This window comes from Formica exsecta, unplaced genomic scaffold (genome assembly GCF_003651465.1).
Source record: "Formica exsecta isolate Colony F162 unplaced genomic scaffold, ASM365146v1 scaffold669, whole genome shotgun sequence".
NCBI lineage: Eukaryota > Metazoa > Arthropoda > Insecta > Hymenoptera > Formicidae > Formica > Formica exsecta.
The window spans coordinates 237,390-264,499 of NW_021853432.1; the positions used below are offsets into that span (position 1 = coordinate 237,390).

General features: G+C 43.0%; 1 protein-coding gene across 1 annotated transcript in view; it reads left to right on the plus strand.

The window, feature by feature from the left end:
• The window catches only part of LOC115243028 (transcriptional activator cubitus interruptus), a 79,708-nt gene that overhangs the window by 48,685 nt on the left and 3,913 nt on the right, over positions 1-27,110 (plus strand). Inside the window, exons 2-9 of the mRNA XM_029819684.1 lie at positions 17,013-17,254; positions 17,556-17,645; positions 20,203-20,394; positions 21,805-22,076; positions 23,808-24,062; positions 24,418-24,582; positions 26,204-26,368; positions 26,594-27,016. Coding sequence (XP_029675544.1) covers positions 17,013-17,254; positions 17,556-17,645; positions 20,203-20,394; positions 21,805-22,076; positions 23,808-24,062; positions 24,418-24,582; positions 26,204-26,368; positions 26,594-27,016 — 1,804 coding nt within the window. The remainder of the gene's footprint in view (positions 1-17,012; positions 17,255-17,555; positions 17,646-20,202; positions 20,395-21,804; positions 22,077-23,807; positions 24,063-24,417; positions 24,583-26,203; positions 26,369-26,593; positions 27,017-27,110) is intronic.

Genomic DNA, 27,110 nt, shown 5'->3' on the forward strand with positions numbered 1-27,110 from the left:
GGGGGGGGGGATATTCCCGGTCGACATTTTTCTCGTAGGAATGCGGAGTCGTTACGTTCGCGAGGCGTTACGATCGAAACGCCCGAGATGTTCTTACCGGTTCCATGCGCCTGAAGATTCTCCCGTCGGGAATTCGAGATCGCCTCGCGTCATTTCGCGAAATTGAAGTTTATGAAAGTTCGTTCGCTAATAAGGCGTAACTCCCACCGATAATCTTCTCGTTTATTTGGGATTGAGGAGAGCAGAATTGCAAATTTTCGCGACGGTGTCAGGTCTTTAGATTCCTCCCTTGTTGGATAAAAATCCCCTGAATTTTAATTATCGTACATGAGGTGTACAGTGGAAACGAGTCGTCGGAAAGTGAATTTTGTATTGACAAAATCTTTACAAACGCGTGCACATTCCCTGATAAAAACATTAGAAAGAAGAGACAGGATACACAATAACACACTCAAGAATGAACAGGAAAAGAAAAATGCCGTCGAGACGGCAAGGTTACAATTTTTTTGTCGTTGGCTTCAGTGCTATAATAGACATCACGCGGTGTCCTATCCAGGCTACCGAGTTCGGCAGGCCTTCCACGAAGGGCTACGACTAAAAAAGGTTCGGTGGCATGAATTAAAGACGGCTTCTGAGTAAGTAGGAGCGCTTAATGCATAGGTTCCGGGCCTCGTTATCGTTCTCAGTTCTATCTCTCATCTGTCTTTCTCATTGCACATGCTTCCTTCCCGTTAAAATATTTCTACAATTATCGATCTACTTGAAACTCAAATGATATATCGTTACAATATTTTATATTATAATTATGTTTCATTAACTCCTCGTGCACACAATTAGTGCCTGATAAAGGATCGCGAGATTTCTACAATCTTGGTTTTAAGCCGTCTTCAACAGCTTAAAACTGGACCGAGGAGCGGAATAGTTTTTATTTTCATCTTGACATAGTTGAAAAGTAATTAGTTCTCTTCTACCACATCTATGTTAGCCAATTCTTCCTTAGGGCCTGTGAACATCACACAGACGCGTCATCCTGGTCCCTCTCAAAGACCCCTTGGGACGAATACCCGGACACGAGGATGCCCGAAGTAACACGAATGCAATCACGAGGACGAACGCATGCGCACACCCGCACCGGAGGATCCGGTCGTCGGAGCAGACATCTCTTTGTTACGGGGTCCAGTTCTTTCCCCGTCGTAGGGAAGGCTTCGAGTCAGATTCGAACCTAGTCCATTGTAACTAAAGCTGCGAATGCCCGGAATTCGCCACTACAACGTTTGGGGGAAATATCGAGAAAAGTATACAAATTATTTTCTCGACAAAGATATGCGTTATTTATTTTTTCCAACACTCTGTTCCGCAGAGAATGATAAAAGAATGAGAAATCTCGCTTGAATTTTTCATTTGAGAAAAAAAATGATAATCTCCCTCGTAAAAGCATAAATTTCCGTAAAGATAGCAACGTTGATCGCGTGGAGATCGGATCGCGATTGTTGCTACCGGAACACGAAGGCAGAAACGGCCGGTGGGTAGATCGGAGGAACGTTGTACGCGCTAGTTAGTTAGCCGCGCTCGTGTTAGTAGCCGCAGGTAGGCCCGTCTCCACGCGGATGCAGGATATACGGAGGATACGTCAGGGTCCAACCAAGGGAGATACATATTTGTTACGAGACGATGTCGCTCCTCGGCGCGGACGTGATTCGCCTTCGCGATTCGAATAAAGACCTCCGCCTGGGTGACTTCGTTTCCAGGCGGAAAGCTCGCCTGGAATCGCGAACATGCCTCCAATAGGAAGACGGCGATTGACGGTCGGTTTCGAATGCGTCCAGCATCCGATCCCTTTGTCTTTTTTTTTTCTCTCTCTCTCTCTTTGATCGCATATGCCTGGACTCGGTAACTACTACTTGATAACGTTCCACAGAGAATAGCGGTATGTTTTTACTAATTGCGTAACAAAAATATGCGGCTTTTTTATCAAACCTAACGAAACTTTTTTTGACAAGGTCGAGAAATACTGACGACTAGTATCTGTTGTCACGTGAAATCTTTATTTTTATTATCTCATTATCAATATTTTAATAAAATTGTTAAGAGACAGGAACATGATAATTCGCCCCCCTCCTCTACCGCTATAATACAAAATTATATTTTGTATTACATGCGCGTATTTATTAATATAATTATTTTTAATTATTTAATGCGCTTCATGACTTTCGCAATTAAAATGAAGTCGTCTTCGCGAAGACGACTTTGCCTCTGAGATAGGACTCGTTAAGAATGGGAAGTACGACTTCAACAGCTACCAGTATTGTCGATTGTCCGAGTCTCTTTAGCCGGTTGCGTCAAGCGGGGATTTAATTGAAATTCCGATAAGGGAGATACCGGTGTGCGCACGCACGAACTCGTTGTCGGCGACGTTTCCCGATTCGACATTTGCTAATTAAGCTTCGCGTTTTCCGTGCGCGTTTCACGAACGAATCAATTAACGATGAAAAAAGGCAGTGCGCGCGCGAGCCTCGGATTTATTTACCCGCGTCAAATGATTTAATTACGAGGTGCGGATAGCATGATGGCGGGTACCGCGGTATAATTCGTCGTCGGCCGATCCCATCGGCCGATCGTAAGTTCTCGGTTAAGCGAAATCTGGAAATCTCCAACACGAAGACGGGGGGAAGAGGAAGAGGAGGAGGAAGAGGAGGGGGGGGGGCATGATGGTGTGTCCCTCGTCTTTTAAGACTCGCGCCACTGATCACGCATCGATCGCTACCCGCGGCGCATCACGGTAATTACTCGAGTCGGGAATTTCGTAATCTTCGCCACGCGCTTCATCGGTAATTAAGGCTTAAACGTACCCGCCGTGCCCCTCCTTCCGCGCTCTGTCGACCCTTTTCCTCTCCCCCCTCCCCTCTCCCCCTCTCTTTCCCCCTCTCTTTCCCCCTTTCCACCGCGTGCGCGTTTCGCTCGTTATGTCGAGCGCGCTCTCTCGCTCTCGGGATCTATATTCCTGGCATTGCAGTTCTTTCTCTCTTCCCCCGCCCCCCCCCCCCCCCGATCTTCACTGGGGCACTCATTAAGAGAAGACCGGCGGCGGGGCGAAAGAGAGTCCCGGCCAGTTCGTAATTAGTGGCACTAACGAGGGACGCGCTTCTTGCGACGCGTGTACGCGCACTGGTATATAAGACCGCTCGCGAGAATCAATTTTCAGCTTGCCTCTATCTGCAAAGATAATATTTCTCATTTAGCATATACATTAGAAATTAACGGATCCTATGATTAAACTTTTTTTTTTTTTCTCAGCGTACATATTACACACACTATCGGATTATTAATTTATTTATAATAGTTGCATACCTGATTCTCACTCAATGAATTGGGTGTGTCTCGCAATTGTTTTAAAAAAGTATCGAAATACTGTAGTGTAACGTACAGAATTAAGATCCGAAGTCGACTTCGATGCAGTCTCGATCGACCAGCCCGAGAGACCCTCGGCAGGTTTCACCTGTTCTTTTTTCCCATCTCCCGAGTGCTATCTCTTTTAAAGGGCCCAACGCACACATAGACGCTCCTAGTCCAACCGGTCCACAGACACAGCCATCCCACTGTGTTCAAGGTGTTCACGTCGTAGCCGAAAAACGTTGTGAGAGTTCCACGAGGAAGAAGAAGATGGAAAGGAGGAGAAACAGAGATAAACATATACTTCTATAGGATATATATATATATATATATATATATATATATATATATATATATATATATATATATGTGTGTGTGTGTGTATGTACGATATATTTTGTACAACCTCTAATTTTATTTGTTTTGAATTATTACTAGATTTTCTCAAAACTTGAAACATATAGTTATTCTCTTATATCTTACATTAGATTTCCATATATATCTATTTTTTTAACTCGTTCTTTATATTTACCCTCAATTTCATCTGCATTATTTCTCGCTGTTATTTTACGTAATCGATTTTCCGAATTTTCCAAAATTCGTCGTCTCCTTGCTTCCCTTCTGGCATTTGATTCAGCCATCATTGTATCTAATAATTACATCCAATATACGATGACAAGCTTTTCTTGTAATATGCACTTGTGTAAATTGTGCATCAATCAAGAAGAGCATTAAAGATTAAATAAAACGGATTTGTATTCGTTTATGGATATTCGTAGGAATAGATGTAAATGAAGGGAAGAAACACGCTTCTTTGAAAAATTAGGTTAGAGAATGACTTTTAGCGCCGCCCGTAAGTAGCAAACTAAGGCTGCGTTCCGTTTCATGCATGATGCGCATGATGCATTACTTATCCTTGTTTAACATTCGGTGAATATATATATATATATATAAATATATAAGTGTGTGTGTGTGTATGTACGATATACACTGGTGTAGCAGAATTATTTATGATGCCTGATAGAGACGCGATTTCGAGGCAACGTTGTCTAAGAGGCAAGAGACTCGGCTTCACGCACCGACATTCCTGTCTTTCCTTCTCGTTCTTTCCACCTTCTGCTGTCCCTTCGTCTTCTCTTCTCTACTTCTCTTCATCCTCCTGGGCGCTCGTCAACTTTCTCACATCTCTATAGCTTGAATCGGCTTAATGACGAACAGGCTCGAAGCGAATTGCGAATTGTGTCGAAACGGCGTTTTATATTATAAGCACGATTTTAGATGTACATTCATTGAGAGAAATCCCTTGTAGATACAATAATGTGACACAGCAAAAATAAGCTAGCAGATACAACGAGTTTTAGCTAAATGTCATTGAGAAAATGATGTAGTTATGCTTCTTATGCCTTTACGTATAAAGAGAGAAGAATGTAAAATATATCTTTATACCTTAATTAAAATCCATGCATTTTCTTCAAAGTACATCATTTTTTCTGTTAAAGTTTTTTTTTTTATTCCAGTCATACGAGTTTATGTTGCTAACACATCTTAACTTGATTCTCTTTCATCTGCTTTCGAAACTGTTGACATTGAAAAAGTTTGCAGAACCTCGGCTTGTCATCGAGATATTAGCACAAACTTGTTTGAAATTTTACGAGCCAACGGTCATATTTCACTTCTAATCTCCACTTTCGTAAACTTAAGAATAGTCAACTAGTTTCCTTACGTGTTCTAAAACACCTGCTCTGACTGATTAAATCTTCGAAATAAGATAAAGCAATTATAGTTAAATGTCCGACATGTACAAATAATTCGACCGGTTTAATTTTGGCATACAATAATGGATAATTATCTATGCATATTTGAATTATCGAAAAAATTCTAATTATACATATAATATAATATGGATTGAGATTATAAAAAAATTACTGTTAACTTCTCTCGCTCGAATTGCAATTAGAAATAAATACGCCCATACATGCGTGATAATCCATAAATCTATATCTTCTCATCGGTAACACTCATTGGTAACCTTTTTAAAATAGCAACACTGTTAGAGAGCGCATGATTATTTTGTAAATATTAGTTTGAATCACCTGTCTTAACCCAACTATACATATGCACCGGCAAACAGGGTGAAATGAATACAAGTGGATAATGATGGTTAAGCGTTTGCCCACGGGAAAGTTATAAAGGTCGATTTTTAACGGTCAAGCTCGTACATACGCTACGCTTCGTGTCGAGACGGTGATCTTCTTTTAACGCATTCTCAAACACCTGCTCTATCCAAGTAAATTACATTTTCACGATAACGAAGGAAAGATAAGTGAGGAACGATCAATGACAGCTGAAGATGACATGCTTGCAAGGAATAGCGAGACTTTTCTCAAACTAATGATAATTGCTGCATTCGCGCATCGTTAAAAATTTACATATTCATTTAAGATTAGACGTTATCTAGCAACCAACCGATCAACAGATCAGTGAATCTTAAACTAACATTTTTAATTATTAAATAAATGTTAAAAAAGATTAATGCTAAATAGTACATAATACATATCGCGTGCTTCACCTTTCGCGCACACCTCAATAATTTCTATTATTCGCGAGAGATCTTTCTAATTGTAAGATATTTTATTTTCCACAAACAGAGATGGAAAGAGAGGGGGGAAGGGGGGGGGGCAGTACATCCATCGTAAGACGAGCGAGAGCCCCTGCGCCACGGTTGCCTCGCGAGCGTAATAACTTAATTACGCGATGCCGTGGCGGGATAACGTTCGGGTGTTAAGCGTGGGGGCCACAGAGGTTAAAGCGGGCCCCCAAAGTTTCCGCTCGCGGGGCAAGGTGGGAGAGGCAAGGTGGACGGGCCACTTTGGACTTTGGGTACTACGAGAAGCGTGGGCGTCCTGCTCTTTGGCCCGCGGGAAGTTTTTTGTGGGGCGGACAGAGCCGCATTCTCTTATTTATTACCCGGAATATTAAGTTACCCACGTTATACCACGGGGCACCGTGAGGCCCCCATGGATCCTCGCAACTATCACCACCACCATCGTTACCACCACCACCAGGAGCAGCAACAACAACATCAACCCGACTGCGCTTCTTCGCATCGTTCCATTCTCGTCTCTCTCTTTCTTTATCTCTCTTTCTCTCCGTGAAGATTGTGGATGCGAAGGGCACGGTATCCCGTGTAGAGGATGTACTCTCAGTCTTCACCGAAGGGTCCCGTGGAAAGTTTCGTGGGAGGGAAGGTACACACGGAGGAGTTATCGCGAATCGGGGATCTAAATTGATTTTAGATCCCGGGATTCGATTGGTTCGCTTTGAGTAACGTGGCGTTAATTAAGAGAGACCGCACTGCCGTCTCAATATAGGTAGATCCCCGTATTACGAAATTATGATCCGCTACTCCCGCCACCGGTATTTCCGTTCGACTTGGCGTTCTCGTATATTCTTCGCGAAATCTGACAGAGCAGAAGATCTAAAGAAGAGCTAAATTCTGATAGAGAAATAATCGAAAGGCGAGTATGAATCGTCTTGCGTTAAAGTTCGAATATCAGAGCTAAATGTCAAAATGTCTACTCTATTTTGAAGAACTTTAGAATTTCGTGTAAGAAATCGATTTTTATTTCGAGCCTGGCACGTGATCGTGGTTAGCCACAGAGTCTGCGGCAAAAACAAGCGAGACTGTGGAGTGAGGAGCATAATCGAATCGACGACTTGTCACGACCACGATGGAGACAATGTAAAATTGAAAGTGAGACAGGCAGCGGTAAAAGGGGTAGGGGCGGAGAGAGGAAGAGAATGAAAGAGAGAAAGAGAGAGAGAGAGAGAGCGGGCGAAGGTAGGATGAAACAGTGTTTTTGCGTGCGCAAAGCTCAGCACGACCCGGCGAGACCGGGCCACAGGTATACTATTCGCGTTAAGGTCGGAATACGAAACGAAAAGAGGCGAAAAGAAAAGAGCAAGAAAGGAGAAACGAAACGAAAGCGCGGAGGAGGAGAAGAAGCAGGCGAAGGGCTTAGGGTTCGCAGCCTGTTTCGGTCGTTCATAAATCCTCCACCTTAGATCCCTCTCTCCTTTCTCCTTTCTTCCCTTTCGCGCTTTCGCACACAGATGCAGCTGCGAGCGCCCACTTTACTTTCTTATCCAATTTCTTATCCTCTCCTCTCCCGCTGTCCGCGTCATTATAATCCAGGTCGGAATACGAAACGAAAAGAGGCGAAAAGAAAAGAGCAAGAAAGGAGAAACGAAACGAAGAAAGCAGGCGAAGGGCTTAGGGTTCGCAGCCTGTTTCGGTCGTTCATAAATCCTCCACCTTAGCTCCCTCTCTCCCTTCTCCTTTCTTCCCTTTCGCGCTTTCGCACACAGATGCAGCTGCGAGCGCCCACTTTACTTTCTTATCCAATTTCTTATCCTCTCCTCTCCCGCTGTCCGCGTCATTATAATCCACGGCCTCTCATTTGTTTCCCTGTCTAAGCTCCTATTCTGTGGCGAGGGGGGAAGTCACCCGCACAAAAGTCGGACACGAGAACGGCAAAGTGAAATGTATACTCGGATATCGTGGCACGTTCGAGGAAATACAAAGATATAGAATACTTATATAGATTTATGTATGTCGTAAAAAAAACGTGAGCAGACGCGAAAAATTGAAAATTATAATGAGATGCTAGTGTGAGTTCAATTAATTCATCATCATTATTCGTTTATCGTCGTACATCAGTTCGAAGGCAACGCGTTCGATGTTGACAACCAGATCGACTCGGAGAAATCGAAACCTCCTTTCATCGACGACTCGGCGTGTGCCCGGCTATATCATTCCCGCTATACGAGCCTATCTTTGAAAACAGTTTGTTGCAAATTATCTCTGCCGTTTAATACGATGATAACCCCTCAGCAATGTAGACTTCTCCGAACGGGCCGCGCGTGGTAAGATAACGAGATAGCGTCTCCCTCGTGAATATACCGTAAATATATCCTATTCTATTTTCCCGTAGCTGCGCGCTTACTTTATTCATCGTCCGATGAAGGTCGAGTCATAGGTACATATCTACATACGCGAGATGCGCGCAACCATTCCGATTAAAGCTGAATGCACACTGTGCGTTACGTTAACGTAATTTTAATATTCTTATACGAGTTTTAAATGTCAATAACGATCCGATTCATTTGCGAGAGCCGTTTAAAAATATTTGACGTTACGTATAATATACGTCCTATTTGAGACACGCAGATCCAAGTGGCGCGCGTTTCTCGTCCCGATGGCAATTACATATATCCCGTCGATTCAATTACGCGATCGACTTTACGACGCGGAGTTTCCGGGCCTCGATACGCCCCTGGCGCGCCTATCGCGCAGGTTGCATCCGGACCGCGCTTAGGGCTCACGGTATATGTACCGCAATACATCGGAAAGGTGATACGCGCGCGCATCTCCGTGTAGGTAAGTTTTTCGTGGTAGAGAAGAGCGGCAGAGAGGTGGAGGTGTGTCGACAATCAAGATTACGTGGGCGGATACACGCGCGGCCCAGCGCCGGCGGCCTGGCAGTCCTGTGTGTCCTGCTTCTTCTTCTTCTCTTTTATTCTACCCCCATACTCTATCTCTCTCTCTCTCTCTCTCTCTTCCGCGCCTTCTCGTCTCTCGTCTCCCCAGCCCCCCTCAACGCTGTCTGCCAGGCTCGCTCTCTTTCCTTCCTCCGCACCCCACCTGAGCCCATCTCGGTCTTCGCTCGCCACCGACGCGTAGCTCGCGTACCACGAGATATCCCCCTTTCTCCCCCCCTCTTCTCTTCCTGTCTCCCTTTGCGCGCCACACTATTTACAATCCGCTCGGTATCGCGCGCGAGCGCGAGTGCATCGAGAGCGCGCATCTTCCCTCGCCCAGACTCCGGATCGGCGGACCGGCTGTTTTCAATTCGGAATTGACTCGCCTTGCTTTCGAAGTATCCTTACAGAGAGACACAATCCGATTCTATGAATATTTTAGAAGATATGTATGAGACGATTCCCGTTTAAAGTTTTGCGAGACAATAGAGAGAGAGAGAGAGAGAGAGCTATAAGTATATAAACGATTAATAAAGTTTGATTAAGTTTTTTTTATTTAATAAACAAGGAATTTTGCAATACTCAATTACAGTTGTCGACAGTGTTAGAGTTATACACGCATGCCGTTAATTAAATTTGACGTCGATTAATTCGGGAACTTCTGACCTCCTTCTCTCCCCTTCTTGTGTGGAACTGGTCCAGTGACACTGAGATCGTTCGGTCTCACCATGTTCCTTTTCCCCCCTCGTCCTCTTCGCGCCCGGATACGTTATAGTGGTGGTGGTGGTGGTGGTAGAGGACTCTCGGGATAAATTCATGAGCGCGATGTCCTCACGACCACGTATAGCGCGCTTCGAGCTGCCCGGCACATGTAAATGTAAAGAGGGCTTTGCGAGAAGCGAACGAACGGAGCGGAGCGCATTTTATTAGCGCGCGGAGGAGTTTGCAAGGTGGAAAGGGTGAGGAGGTAAAAAAGGGGGAACCTTGTAGGCTCACGCTTTTGGATCTTGCTTCGCGCGCGATTACAGACGCATTTGCACAAGTCTTCTCGCAAAGGGGGTGATCGAGGGGGATAAGGAATTTAAAGGGATCGCGTGAAAACGTATTTAACGCGCGATCGAGCGTCCGCGTGAATTAAGTGTCCGCTTTCGAAAAATTGTTATTTCTAAAAATGCATTCGTGCAAGTCGCGTTCTTCGAAATGTATATTTTTTTTTTTTTTACATACATTTGTATATGTGTGTGTGCAGGGAAGAGTTCATAAATTTAAGTTAAAAGAGCAAAATTCTTTTGTTACAATATTCGCATATATTTGTTGATCGTGAAACGTCAAACAATCGTGAACGAACGCGATGAAAAGCTTTTCTGAATTTTATTCGAAAATAAGATGTCTCGCGTCACAATTTGTAAAATCGTTCGTCTTAAACATCGCCGGTTGGCATATCGTGGGTCCATCATTTATCCCACATTGCGAGCGGAGATTGGAGAGCGAGCGTAATTTCAGGCGGACGGAACGAAGCGTCGCGTCACGATGAAAAAAGGGAATCCGTAGTTTTGTGTCATGTTCGCGCCATGTTGTACATTAAGCGTAGGATATACGTCCCGACAGCGAAGATGAAGAGAGAGGCGGCCAGATTCGCAGGTAATTGTACGAGGCAATCATGAGCGTGTTACGGCGTTCTACCTAAAAAGCGTAACAAAACGCAGTGGCTCTTCTCTAGCTTCCTGCGCGGGAAAGAAGGAGAGAAAGAAAGAGAGAGAGAGACAAGCCATAGCTAAAATCTTCACCAAAGAAATTCTCCTTCATACAGTTGTGACGTATAAAAAATTCATGAGACAAGTTCGAGAGCGATTTTTGATCGGAAAAGAGACGAATTTTTCGAAGCGTCGCTCGTGAAACACGTGGATCAAACGAGTATATCCTACGTTACTTTCTCCGTGTTGAGATAAACGTCCTTCGATTTCCCGTCAATAGAGTCATTAGTCACGGCCCTCGATGCATACCCACCATATTCGTTTACCTGCGGTCTTCTGGATGCCGATCTTTTCTGTCTGATACGAGCGTATCCCACGCTGTGTGTGCGCAAAGTATTGTTTATTGTGTCCTGTATTTTCCGAAAATACTACGTTGTGAACACGCATTGTATTCGGTATGTTTTAATCAATAAATACATATACACGTTCAGAATCTATGCAATTATCGCAACTACTCGAACAAGACGCATTCTGTACATGGTCGGCATTTTTGAGTCGGACTTTATATCCAAAAGTGATTACGATACTCTATAAACAAATTAAAAACGCTGTTGGAAATATTGTCGGTAAAAGACGCGATTCTATCCGGAAAACGTTGTCTGCTAATATTTCGTAGGTCGGGGATAGAGAACGGTTCTCCCGCGCTACAAGAGTTACAACAATGAATAATTCAAGTTGCACCGCGTAACATCTTTGCGCACGAATTACTTCGTTACTGGCGCCTGATCGACGACGACGTACCCCGCCTGTCTTGCATGTCGATTTTACCGAAACCTGAAAAAGGAAAAGGCGACAAAGAGGCGGCGAAGTTTGCTGCAACCGGAACCCGAAAGACGGGGAGTTCAGTAAGCGTCGCACGTACAAACTACGAAGAGACGCATCCCTGTATAAAATCGAATCCTGCTAGTAAATCGCGTGTCTCGGCTGTGTCGTAGCGACAGAGTAACACAAACATTCATTAAAGAGGGATCAGTTACATGTACGTCGGAATTTTCTGTTATCGGATAAACCGTGAGCGCTGAATACGCACATTATATGAACGATTCTAGAACAGGTCTATAACATTTCTCTTTTCTCTTTTATTTACGACTTTACACGCGCATAATTTTTAATATGATATTGCATTATTCGCATTATCTATGGAATAAATTTTCAAAAGTTCCAACCACCTTGGAACTTTTGTCGAGTCGGCTCGCGATCGCGGAGAATACAGAGGTGGAGACTGGTCGAGGATTCCCCGCGATAAATCTAGCGGGTGGTGCGATAAATTTCTTTCGCGGAAACACAAAAAGCGCATTAACGTCGCTCGGCTATGTATCAAGGCGACAAAATTACTAACCGCATCATTGGAGTAGAGAAATTCAATGTAAGAGTAAGAGGAAGATAATAATCTGGTAATTTAACTGAGATAAGTCGAACCGTGTATTACATATGTACATAAATTAATATTTCTTTATTTTATTATCTGATTTATTTAATTTCTAATCTTCACTTAAATAATAACGATTTTTGCGATCTTGTATTTCTCGATGTCGCGTGATAAAGTAAGTAATTTTATTTTCGCAAATGCAATAAAATATATATGCGTCAAATAGAGCGGTATATATTTATCGTCCGCGACGACATTTAAATCTGACAATGAAAGAAAAAGTAGTCTGATGTGCTAATAGAGCGGAGATCGCTAATTCGCGCATAACTTATGACCAGCCACCGTCTGTCCTCGGCGAAGTATCCGAGGACGAATCTCCGGCTTAAATGAATTAAACGCACGTACGCGAGACGCGCGCTACGCAGCGTTCGAATAGCCTATAAATAACACTACGAGCGAACGTATAGCGCCGTTAGGCCGGATTTGCAACGAAGGCGCGGCTCCGATCGATTCGCGACGACGGTTCGCATATCGATAGGTTGGCGACCGATCTCGCGTGTAAATACCTTGATTAACGAGGCTCTACCCGAACGCAGTCGAGTTTTCCCCGCGTTCCAGACTCATTTGGAAAACATTCTAAGCTTCTATCGTTCGATTCCCGAGTGAGTAATCTTATTGACCTGATGTATTTCCCGAACTCTGTCGTTTTAGTTTTTAAACTGTTACAGTGGTTGTCGATATTTTTTTATTAAATAATCTCTATAAAAAAATGTAGTTCGTAAATAAAGAAAAAAGTCTTTGAAACCCCCCACAGGGACAGTATAACGATGACGCTGCACAAGAAATCTACTTTGATTCGTTGAGCTCGCATAAGGGTAACTCGAAGGGTCCGAGAGAGAGAGACGCGTGCTAAATATAAGATTATACGACTTAACCCCCTAAGCGCCAGGCGTGGAACTATATCTGTGTGTCCATCGAAAATAATTCCAGCTCCAGGTTCGCGACGACGTTCGTTTCACGACTTTTCGTAGTACGAGCTTAAGAAGTTTTGCCTTGGTCGTTGACGCTCTCGGCCGAGAAAGCGCGATCCTGGCACGGGGCCAGGATCGCGACCATAGATCACCCGCGAAGAGTGTGCAGAGTTGCGAAAAATTACCTCGGGATCGGCACAGCTAAGCTACAACGACATCAACGACTGGATTATATGAGCTACCGTGGAGATCCGCGAGAAAGACGAACGTGAATGGTATTGTTCATTTCCGTTGCTTATCGCATCAATTTTGAATTTAGTTGTCGCAATAATTTACCAAAGAGACAATCTATATTGCCGCACGCGATTGACGATAATATTTAAAAAATTATTATTCCCTCGACGTACAATATATGTGTGCCATCTTTCCTTCGATCATTTTATCTCTTTATCTTTTCTTTCTCTTTTCTTTTCGGCGCTCGTTTGAAGCGCGTTCATTTGTGCTGCTGTACAGAATCCGCCATATGGTTTCCTTCCCTCTCTTTATCATTCTCGCAACACTACGCGTTCGGCAAGGCACAGCAATAAATGTTATAAATTGAAACCTCCGTAGAAACGCCGCATATTCAACCTCTTCCTCCATTGCGCTTTAGATAATGTACAAATAATTGTACCATTGATGTGATCGCACGATAATACAAGTTATAATAGCGAAGATTCCATAGGATTATAAAGATTGATACAGATCTCTCATTATGGGGCGTCGTCAATTTTGACGAGTCACGGGGATTATATTCATTCGGCAAATTATAAAGAGTCATCTTACATCGATGTATAGAGAGAGGGATAAAGTTCGGTAACGGCCAAATCTCTCGCCTTTCCACATCGCGCTGATCGGCTTTCGGCTCGTGTGCTTAAGTCGCATCCTTTTACCCCGTTTCGGCCTCTGCACGAGCTTCTTTTCGTCGGTCGCGCTCTCCGTCTTTCTTTTTCGAGTCGCGAGGAGCAGCAGGGAAACCGGGCAGATGTTCCCGGGCACCGCTTAGCTCGCCTCATTACCACGAGTCACGTTAATGAGCTTGCGAACCTTAATTCTTCACCCGGCTCCGTCGTTCCCTCTTCTCCCTCTCCTCCTCCTCCTTCTTCCACACGAGATTAAAACAACCGAGACGTCGCGTGTCTGCCGGCGATGGTCGAATTATCGCCGATAAAATTTCTAGAGAAATTCTTAAGTATTCGATAATTCTAACTATTATAAGTTTTAAAGTACTTTTGCTGTGCGGATAATTCAGCAATAAATTTTGTGATGTATGCAAAAGTACGGAGGAGAAGAAATTAATTTATTACGAAATTACCCGAACCACGATAAATTATACTTCTTATTAATAAGATGTTTTTGACTTTTGCGTCGGCCTAAAAATTACGAACAAAAAATGGCCTTGGCAGTCTACACTTTGAAAAACTTTTTAATCGGAAATACGACATTACCGAACATCGCTGAGAAGAAACGAGCGTGATGACCGTAAGAATTTCAAGAAGACCCCTGAGTTCCCGAGGCGGACGGGTCGTAGATAAAGATAGATGCGTCGGTTTCCGGCGTGTCGAGTTAACGACTCGAGTTTTATCTGTCGGTGAGGGCTGTTTCGGCGGGGACGGGAAGCTATGACGTGGAAGAAGGACGCGGATGTGCGTGCGACAGAGAATTTCGGAGATTGGAGAGAGACAGGAACGAAGAAGAATGAAAAGACAAGAGAGACGGCAAGATGTGAGAAGAGGCAGGGAAAAAAATAAAACTTTTCTCGCACCGTACGCATTTTCTGAGTGTGGATCTGATGGAGTGTGATTAAGCATCAAACCATCCAAAGAAATGATTCGAATATTTTCGTGCAATTGTAAAATGCAAATATACTGAAATGATTGATACTTGCATCCGAGAAAAATACATTTTCTGCAAAAAATAATTTAATTCTAGAATCTTTTTATATCATAATTCTCTTTTATCGGCAAGGAAAGATCGAATTTGTATATCGCCGATCTGGATATTTTAAAAATTTGCAAAGTGTGACAGGCGCTTTTAAAGCAGAGACTGCGAAGGGGGAAGGAGAAAAGCAATAGAAAAGGAAGGAAGGAAGGACAGCAACCAGAGGCTGAACCATACCTCGAGTCATCTGGCAGTCAGCAGGATTGGAAATAGACGCAGCTTGCTCTCTCTCTCTCCTTTTCTCTCTCTCTCTCTCTCTCTTTCATAGTTTCCTTCTCTTTTCCTCCATCGAACGTTCTCAAATTCCGTCTCTCTCTCTCGGCCATTTCTCTCCCGGTGCGAAAAAAACGAAGAACACGAGCGTGCCAAATCCGGCAGAGTCGACGATGTTTTCATTGTAATGGTGTCCCCAGTTCCTCCCGATTCTCTCTCAGTCGACTTTTTTATGGGATCTGCTACTAAGCAGCCTGTCAAAGCGCCCTAATTTTTGTCATACCGTCGCCGCTTCGCGGGAAGAAATAATTATGTTGCTAATGGAAACGATCGTTTGCCGCAATTGAGTGATAGAGAAATCTTATAAGGGATTCTATAGTTTTACATAAATTTTAATTAATATCATAGTTATTTATCCATATGTAATATTTGACATGTCTTAATTTGAAATAATATTATAGAGTTTTAACGTCTTTAGAAGCACGGAAACGATGCGGGATTGAGAGATCCATCGACCTGTCAACGAGTATCGCGACAAACGTTTTAACACGGTCGACCACTGTAAACGGGTAGCCAACAGACAGTAATCAAAATCCGTGGACACTGAGCAAAGTCAAACAGTCGACCCGGTTGTCTTTACTCAGCAAACTCGTGGAAGCGCGGAGCCAATATTTAGACAGCGACCGACTCAAACATCGTAATCTGCCTTAAAACGTTACGACACGCGCCAATCGTACCTCTGTTTCTGTTCCATCCATGGTATTATTTACTTTGTCATCCGCGGCGCATCGTATAAATCACCCTGTCGGTTAATTAAATCTTTGTATATTTGTCTCTCAATAATATTGCATTTTTTTTTTTACATTGTGCTTCTCCTCTGCACTTGAACGTGAGATACGATCAGCGAAGAAAATTTTACTCTCTCTTCGTAGTCTCGACCTTCGGTCGTCTCGGTAACGCTTGTCTAATTCGCGCTTTGCAAACGGATCTCTTCGTAATTTATATTTCTTTAAAGCGTTAAAGAGCGAAGAACCTGTTGTCGTACAATGTACATTGGTTCGTAAGTTCGAAGCACGCGTTGATTTAATATTGTAACGTTTAATACAAGCGACATAAGCGAGCGCTCGAAAGACACAATTTTGTTCGCACGAGACTCCCGTTAGCAGCGAAGTCCGATGGTGAAGAACCCGGACGTCGAGAGGATCTTTGAAGGCACCAGACACGCATCGTTTCTCGATGTTTCGAGCGTGGCGAATTGCCATCACTCAAAACGAGACGCGCCGTCTCTCTCTCTCTCTCTCTCTCTCTCTCTCATGACGGTTCGTTTATCTTCTGGACCCCGGTTCCTTTCCTCGAAGTGAACGAGCGCACGCATTGTGACGTTCAGTAGGGACGAGACAAACAAAAACGCATTATTCTATCCCCCCGCGAACAAAGTTATACTTTGATCATAGGACCATGCCATTGACGGAAGACACCTGTCTGCGTCAAGAAGCGACGCGAATAGAAGCTTTGACGAAGAGACACGCGCCATTTGTCGCGTCTACGGAGCGTGTCGTAATTTCATCCGTCAAACGAGAATGTTTTTCTTCCCCCTCTTTTCGCTGTAAATCATAAACGTCTCGCCAGAAATACGTTTTGTTAATGAGAGCTACGTACTCATACAGGGAGGCTTTTATCATCGACGATTTTATCTATTTTACAGTTTCTGCGAACAATTTTGATCTCTTATTATTAAGTAGCGAGTGGATTAATTTAATGATTTTTACGTTTTTTTGTTGTTTTTTTTTTTAGATTGTCCGGCAGCACCGCGATCGGAACATCCGGTAACGGCAACGGAGGCAACGGTAACAACGCTGGCGGGGGTGGAGGAGGTGGGTCTGCCGGCAACGGGACTTCCGGCGGTGATTTTCTACGCAGAAGTCATCCCCTCTCGGAACATACGGCCCTGCATCCCGCGTACCGGATCAACTACATGGACCATCTTTACCACCAGCTCCAAGCCTCCACGCACAGTCCCAACGCCTCGTTACACGGTAATTATTCGGATACACGAATAGAAGTGCTTGTAGACCATACGACCTATCTCCGTTACATTTTTCTCCCCTCCTTCTCTCTTTCTCTATGAACGACGTTGGACCCCGTAAAAGGGGCCCGCATTTCCGCCGGAAGTCTCTCTTCTAGCGTACAAAAGTGTCTTTGAATTCGATCCATCGCGCGTGATCTACCGTTCCGGTAATGACGTGCTTTACTTCCCTCTCGAGCAAACTGAGATGATGTTTGTTGTCCGTTCGTCAGGATCTTACACGAATAATGTTTTTTTTTATATATTTTCAGGACTGGGTGGTTTGGGGCCCGAGTATCTGTTACACGCGGCAGGTCCTGCTAGCACTCTCGCTTCGTCCGAATTCCCGTTCTCTATCGATGGTAAGATATACTCTAATATATGAGTCCCCCTTTAATATCTACGGTTCACGCATTTCTCTAACGTGCGACTTGAGTTATGTGTGCCGCGGCTAGCCGTGTATGTAGTGGCACTACCGGCAGGTAGGAGATCGACTGGTTAAGCGGCCGAGAGGCTAAAAGACGATCGAAAGGGTAACCGTTCCGGTCGTGCTTTACTTCCCTCTCGAGCAAACTGAGATGATGTTTGTTGTCCGTTCGTCAGGATCTTACACGAATATAATGTTTTTTTTTATATACTTTCAGGACTGGGTGGTTTGGGGCCCGAGTATCTGTTACACGCGGCAGGTCCTGCTAGCACTCTCGCTTCGTCCGAATTCCCGTTCTCTATCGATGGTAAGATATACTCTAATATATGAGTCCCCCTTTAATATCTACGGTTCACGCATTTCTCTAACGTGCGACTTGAGTTATGTGTGCCGCGGCTAGCCGTGTATGTAGTGGCACTACCGGCAGGTAGGAGATCGACTGGTTAAGCGGCCGAGAGGCTAAAAGACGATCGAAAGGGTAAACGGGGCCTCGTTAGCCGCCACCGCCGCATAATTGAATCGACTCGGAGCGACACGACCTCATTAACACCTTAGCGCCTACCCTACAGGTTGTCTCACATTTCGTCTTCCCGCCCTCTTCATCATCTTCTCCTCACTCGATCTCTTCATGCAAAATTTTCACGTTTGATTGTGCATGCGTACACGTATGTGCGTGTATCTCAACAATCACAATCGCGGAATATCAAAGGCTTAATTTTTTTATCGAAATCATCGTAACATCGAAATCATTGACTTAAAACATTAAAGACTCAAATCTTTCGCCGTCCTTCTGCGGGAATGATAACGAGATTGATTACAAGAACGTGTCTGACGAGCCATCATGGAACGGTTCAAATTGAAACGCTTGATCCTCGCCTTGAGTTTAAACGCTTTAGCTACTTTAAAATACTTTAGGAAAGCGCCGTTTGAAAAGCGCTATATAGCGCCGTGACATCCTCCGTATATGGGAGGAGCCGCGCCGATCGGAATGGACGATTGCACCAATTTACATGTCTCAATCCCATGTTCGACCTGCACGCGCGAGGGAGCGAAGAGAAGAACCTGGGACTTATTGAGCATGTCGAGGTCCTGCAGCTTGCGAGGAAACGAAACCACGATAAGGCTGACGAGCCGGGTAAGAAGAACGTACGAGGGTTTCGTTCGCATATTCATTAAACTCGGCGAGAATTGCTGGACACGATGCGGGATCGAACGCGTTGGGAGAGCAACCCTTTGGTTCTGACGGATGAGATGAATCCGATTCCCATAGAGACGACGAGAAAGAATCCTGACCGTTCGATAAATCTCCTTATGCTTTAACCATCGTTCTATTTTAATTAATGAAAAAACGACGATATAATTGCAAACCTTTTTAAAATATAATTTGCTAACTAAGAGGGAAGACTGTGAGAAAGCAAACGGGCGATAAATCGCTCATTGAGCACGCGATCGTCTCAGATCGTGTGGAAAAACCGCATGGCAATCGAGCCTGCTGCCGTCGCGTCGACCCAGTGTAAATCTGATCAGTGGCCGAATTAATAACCGGTGAGGGGGAGATAAAGAGGAGAAGACCGTTTGTGCGGGTTGGGCGCGACGCGACGCGGGTTTCGCAAAAAAGAAGAGCCGAGTTCCACACAACTGCGAGTAACTCTATACCCGTTGTGTGCGCAAACGAGCGATCAACCAAGTGGAAATTGAGGAGAAGGGTAGCTTCGCTCTTCGTGCTCGTCTTCTGTGTATCGCGTTGCTCCTTAGATAGGATGCGGGGAGGGGAAGAGATGAGAAAGAAAGAAAGACGAAACAGGTATAAGACGGAAGAAAAAGGAGTACGAAAGCGAGGAGAGCACTCGCGGCTTAATCCCGTGGGTATTGCCTGCAAAGGTAATGCAAGAAATCTGAGGGAAAGAGAGAAAAAGAGAGAGAGAGAGAAAGAGAGAGAGAGAGAGAGAGAGAGAGAGAAGTGACGTGTCGAGAGAAGGAAGAGAGAGCATATAACCGCCACCATGTAACCAACGATGGTACGTACAAGCGAGCCGCCACCGCGCTCTTAAGAAAGTGGTTTGTATATTACATCGTTGTGCTGCGGTCGCAGGCAAATCGCCGCTAAAACGTTCAAGCCGCAAGATCAGCTCCCTCTCCCTGGTCTCCTCGACTCTTTTTTTCTCTCTCTCTTTCTTTCTTGCTGCGCCCAACGTTCCTGGATCTTCTCCACCTTCCGTTCGACTTCTTTCTACCTACGTACCTGATTACCACCTCAGCGATAAATGCTAAAAATGCGTGTTCCGAGAGAAAAACTATATTAACATTTCATAGTGATAATTATTAATTGTAAATTTTGTAAATCGTCTTAAGTCTCTGCTTGATACAGAAATAGCGAGTGAGCGAGATTGAAAAAAATAATTGGAGATTTAAAACTTGAATTTTTTTCATCCTCATCGTATATTTGCATCCACAAGCGTGTGTTTAAATTCATTTTGATACATTAATTTCAGCATCGTCGAGACTAGGAAGTCCGAGAGCCTCGGCAATCAGAGCAAGTCGGAAAAGAGCGCTAAGTAGTTCACCGTATTCGGACAGGTTCGACATCGACAGCATGATTCGATTTAGCCCAAACAGCTTAGCATCCATCGTGAACGGTTCGCGAAGTAGCAGCGCGAGTGGAAGTTATGGACATCTTTCTGCCGGTAAGTAATTTAAAAAAAATAGATTGAATTACTCTCTTTTCATCTTAGTCTAAGTCTAATAAATATGATGCAGCTACTCAAACAGTTTTATTTCTTATAAAACTCCTACGACGAAGGAAACTAACTTTGTTCGCAAATAAATTCGCCTCTTAGATATATTTCAAATGTAATTTTGTAAATATTTATATATTAATGATACTTGCTATTATTATTATTATAATTGTCATAGCACACACACACATAAATACAAAATATTTGGATTAAGAATAAAAATTATAAATGATTAAATATTTATGAATTTTGTGACGAAATCTCTCGAAGGAGACAAATCTAATTCGATACAAGTATTAAATATTTAGACGATGAATTAGGTAAAACTGCTCATGATAAAAGGCAAATATACATTGAACATCGCTCTAATGATCTGGTTCTTTAAGATCGAAGGCGATAAACAACGAGTTCAAGGTACCGGTGGACATGAAGTCATTATATAGGCGGAGGTTCTCTTGCTCGCGAATTAAGAACGCCCGGTAATTTGTGATTAAATGAAGTAATTAACGAATTAAAATTCAGGCGGCGTAGTACGCCAGTCGTTTGTCGGCGTTGCATCGTTGAATAACCGCAGGATGTAGTCGCTCGTTAAATTTGTCTTCGTTGTGTATGCTATTGTGAACTACGCACAAGCTTCTCGTCATTTTTACCTATTCATTTTACTTTCATCCTATACGCGCACAAATTACACTCTTTAATTTACATTTGCACCACGTGTAACTAGAAATTATATTTGCCAAAATTCGCCGATTATTTATAATTTTTATTTTTAATTTAAACGTGACAATTATGATGATTATAATAATGATAATAATAATGATAAATATTATTAATATAAAGAATTTTTATAAAGTTACATTCTCGCGTGCATGGATGGATTCATCTAACAATAAGAGACGAGCTTATTGGATGCATTATCATATGTATTCATAGTGTAATAGTTTCTTCGCGGTTACTTGATGGTTTTGTAATAGCCACCAGGGACTCGTGATTGAAATGCAAGCTTAGTCTACGTACCGGAAGTCCGGCGTGTCGTGCTCGGACTGTTAAGAGAACGGACATGCAGTCCGATTTCGATGTTTATCAATTATTCTGGTATTGTTGCCATATTCGAGAGCGATTATATAAAGCGTTAAAGCATTAGATGTTTATCAATCGCTGAATATTCATATGTATCTAAGTATTCCTCAAAAATGATTTTCATCTTAATTTTATTACTGCTGTAAAATTACATTTCGGACGTTATATAATTGTAAGATAAATATCACGATAAATAACTATGAAAAAAGGCATTTACACAATAAATTACTACAGTCTCTCATACGTATCAATAATTAATAAATTTGTATTATGTCGCAGCCATGAGCCCGGCGTTGGGCATGCATCCCGGTATGACGCCCCATCTGCAACAGCTACAGGCTCATCTTTTGAGGAGCGCGGCCGCGGCGGCGCTCTTACCTCACGCGCATCCCCTACAGCCGCCTGCACCCCCGCCACCACCGCCGCATCCTCATTCTCACCCTCACGCCCATGGACTATCCCCCCATTCGCAATTGTATCCCGGCGTGCCGCCCCATTCCACATCGTCGGCGACGCTGAGCCCGCACGTCGGGGTGCCCCCGAAGAGCGAGGTAAGCGAAGGAGAATGAGTAACCGTCCCGTTGTGTACCGGGTGCAATTAAGTCCTTATGTTTCGGCCGCGATTTTGCCCGATCGATTATCTCGAGATGCGAATGTATCGTCGCGCTCGCGACAGACGTTGGGTGCTAAAGTAAGGAGGTCGCGATACGCTGGACCGAGAGTGCCATTCGAGCCGTTATTGCGAACAGAGGTACGATATACGCTCGGTGGCCCGTCATCGATATTCATTGGGAATAAATAATCATTCCCCTTTCGTTGTCTCTTTCGCACGTATCGCTCGCCTTCGTTAACCACGACGGCGACAAAGCTGAGCAACGGAGACAGATGAGAGGAAAGAGGGAGAGAGAGAGAGGAAGACGGAGAAAAAGATTGGGTTACTCTCGCGAGAGGGTCCTCGGGTTACAAGCAATCTCGCGCACACATTATTTCGCTCGATTCTACCCCCGTCCCCCTCCCCTCCCACGCGCCTTTATTTTTCCTCCCGCCGATCCCTACCTCCTTCTTTTACTCCGACCATCGTCTTCCTCGTCTTTGTTCTTCTCTCTTTACCGCCATCGTCGCGACGGGGCCCGTACTGATTTATTTGCATCCGCGCTCACGCTGACGTAGCGCGGCGTTTTCATTTTCTATCCCCCGCGCTCGTGCGTCCGCACACTGTAAAGTTTACCGACATGATTTGCATCGACTTGCATTCTGCTCTCTGTGGTCGTGTTCTGTTCTTGTCGTCGCGCTCGTGCCTCGTAGCAACGCGCGGTAAACGAAGAAGAATTCTCGATTCATATTTACTTTATAGAAGACCGAGCGATATACGATAAGATTAAATAAATCATATGTTTATATCCGGTTTCTGATTGCCTATTAACAACGACGCGGAGGACGGACACAGTTTCAAAGTTTTTCGATCCTACTAATAATGAAAAAGACTCTGGATATCAAAGATGGGACAAGCAAAACCAAATTATCATCGTGAGATATCAAAGGTGCTACGTTTGGAAAAATTATTCGTTGAAATATCAACGGCTTATGTTTCATCTGTTGCTTTTTTTGGTCGGAAATATGTCGCGTTAAAAGCAGAAAACTTATTACGATATTTTTATTCTTTCATTATTAATAGTTATTGGCAAAACTGGTTTGAGTAATTCTTGAACCACATAACTTCTATTTTTAAACAACAGAGGCAGAAATAAAGAAAAAAATTTATTATACTTAAGAAAGTTAAATATGATAAAATTAGAAACGTGACATTTTTCTATCATATTTCGATTTCCATCATTCCGCTTTCGAATGGCTTAGTCAATACTTGAATACTTATCGCCTGTCAACCTGTATCGCTGGTAAATCGCGACGCATCAATGTGGAGCGCAGAGGTGGAGAAACCTGCATGCGCACGATCAGGTATTTGTAGTTACGTCTATATCAGAGTACATAGTAAGACTGAACGAAAGAGGGAGAGAGAGAAAGCAATACGAAGAATTTGTGACAGTTTGCAACAATCGAACAAATAAATGCTTTTTAATAAATACGTGTTAATTACGTATTGTCACACGACGCGATTTGCATTTACGATAAATCGATATAATTATTAATAAATGATTGAAATTTATAAATCCAATTTTTCATTAAAAAACTACGCTATATTTCGGTTATAATAATGAGGGCTCCACCAGAATAACAAGTATCGAGAGTGATCTTTATTTAACATTTCCTTTTTACGTGTGCAGAGTGCAGAGTCTTGTAGGAAAGCGTCGGAATCATCGACTCCCTCGGTGACAGCAGAAAACGACACCTCGTCAAGGCGGACCGCCACCAAAGTCAAAAGGGAACCAGCGACAACTACCACCAATACGACCACGACCACCGCCCCACCGACCCATCCTCAAGGTCTCAGTCCGAGCGAAGATCTTAGAGACGAACCTGGTGACTTCATCGAGACGAATTGTCATTGGCGAGACTGCGGTCTCGAGTTTCCTACACAGGTGATACAGATATGCAAAAAAAAAAAAAAAAAAAAAATAGAAATAGTCTATTTATTAATGTCTACTAATCTTTTATCAGTTAATATTTATTAATGTTTTATCTCTATGTTAATAAGTATCAAGAATAACACGAATAATTATAATCTCTTTATATTATAATTTCTTTTTTCAAAGATTTTTTAAAAATAAAGAACGGTTTAATGAGCAAAATTAATCTTATTGTTAAATAGAAAATATTTATTAAATTATTTGGAGAATCAACGGCATAACAATAACACCATTATCTATGATATCTTTTAAGAGATGTTGTTTATTCTTATTCGTATTAATTCATGTGCATCTTCCTTTAAACCAGGACGATCTCGTGAAACATATCAACAATGATCACATACATGCCAACAAGAAGAGCTTTGTTTGCGGTTGGGAGGAATGCTCGAGGGAGGAAAAACCCTTCAAGGCTCAGTACATGTTGGTCGTGCACATGAGAAGACACACGGGAGAAAAACCTCACAAGTGTACCGTAAGTTAAAGTACCTACTTGTTTCTCCCGAACGAGGGAAAGCTTCTTGTATTAATCAATTACATATACTCTGACGCGTACAAATGTTAACAAAACGACTTTAAGAAATCTCATAAATATTACTATTCAACACACGTTTTATTTATTGCTAATTATTAAAAAAATCATTTTAAATAAACAAATATCTGATAATTTAAAAATACATATTTATCATTTGCGTATCTGCAGTAGAGAATATTTTTGCCCTCCAATATATAATATTAAAATAATTCTATATTTACAAGAAGAATAAATCCGAAAATACTTATCTTGAAATCGTCGCGTCAACGAACAACATTCCTCTCGCTCGATTAATCCGTTGCAACGATCGTCCTTCGATGTTCCTCGATATTCCTCGATGCATTCACGCCATTCGTGATGACACTCGCGAGTATTAAAACCCGCTCGTTGAATTATGCGGCAATTTCTGATGCAATTCCGCGGGCGATATCAATCATTGACTCACGATCGAGCAAATTAATTGACGCGTTGAAACTCTTCGAATATTAAAAGGAAAGGCTGTATATGTATCCGGTACTCGCGGGCCATTGTTACGCGTGACGCGTGCGGCGCGAAAATTCTGAGTAGCGACGTGACAAGGCGAGCGAGCGAGATCATCCGTCTTGATTAATCTGTTGATGGTCCTTCGATGCTTTTCCTCTCGACGTTACTTTATGCCCCGAACGAGTGAATCTGTCATCGGGCAACTAAATGCTATGAAAATATCCGAGACGAGCGCATATCAGAAAAGTAGATACACCGCGCGAAAAAATCGACGAAACGCGAAACGAATGGTTTGACGCCGATTACAAATATCGAGAAGAAGAGAAACGTTAAACGCAATTGCGCGGATTAATTCAAATATCGAGATAATCACTCACTACTATATTAGATACTTTCGACACTGTTTGAATTCAGAATTTAAAATGTAAAATGTATGGTTATTATGGAAACGATGTTACTCTAGTTAAAAAAAGATAAACAGACTTCTATTCAGACAAATTTGCATAGACGCATAATGCATATGTATAAAGAAATTAACCAATCAAGTATGTAATGTATAGAACATTGCTACTTTCTTTATACTAAACGAATGATCGCTTGATCTTTCTGTGCACGCGACTATACAATTTGTGTTTTATGGTTAAGATAGACTACGCGCGATCTATACATACTATGTCTATGGAATTATCACCGATGGTTTGAATTTAGTCACGTGACACGCGACTAACTTTGACGCGCGTTCACGTGACGCGGAAGGCGGGAAAATTGACGCGTCTTATGTCAAAATGTTAATAACTATAAGAATGCGAATATCGTTATAATAATTAGACTAAAGTAAAAGATTGAATCATTTGAATCTGCTTCGATAAATTATGCGATAAAAATAACAGCGTACTAATTCAGCAAAACAAAGTTTCCCAAAGAGAATTGTTTTTCTTTTATATATTTATTTTTATATGTCATAGTGCTTAAACTATTTAATATTTAGAAGTAATTAAGATAAAATAATTAAGATAAAAACTTATCTTATCAGTAATTGTAATTATATACAATTAATTAAATACTTTCTTGGATACAGTTTGAGGGCTGTTTCAAAGCTTACTCGCGATTGGAAAATCTCAAGACTCATCTCAGGTCTCATACCGGTGAGAAACCATATACCTGTGAATATCCAGGTTGCAGCAAAGCTTTCAGTAATGCCAGCGACAGAGCGAAACATCAAAACAGAACGCACTCCAATGAGGTAGGTATCACACATTTCCTTTTTCTCTCCAACTGTCCATAACGAAAGAAAGAAAATTTAAACAGGATAAAGTTTTTGTATAAGAGAGATATATAAATGATAGATAGTACTTCACTCACATATCAATAGCCGAGAGATACGTCAGATTGTTTTTTGATGTCTGCATATCAAACGATCATTACCTAGAAAATTTTATTTAATCGCATTATCGCAATTTCCTGCCAGAAACCGTACGTTTGCAAAGCTCCTGGTTGCACCAAGCGGTACACGGATCCGTCGTCGCTGCGAAAACACGTCAAGACCGTTCACGGTGCCGAGTTCTACGCGAACAAGAAGCACAAAGGCGGCGGTGGTGATGGCGGTGGCAGCGACGAGGCCGGCGCAGGCGGTCATAGTCCCAGCAGAAGCGAGGATCTTCATCCGAAAACGCCTAGTCTCTCAAGCCCCAGTGTCAAGTCCGAGAGTGAAGCCAACAGTCCGCCCAGTATAATGCAGCAACAGGGCAGCCCGTTGGTAGGCGGTTGTAACGACGAGGTCGCCGGAGTAGGCGCTCTTACCGGCGACGGGATCGCTCTCGCCGAGGAACCGTGGAACGAGGAACCGGATGATCTAGACATCGCCGATCTTCCTGTAGCAATACGTGCCATGGTGAGTTTTTTGGACTGCTCTCCGAATCACGCATAGATCTTTAAATTTTAAGATTTTTGTAAGGTCTTAAAGTAATTTTCCTCAGTTATTTGTT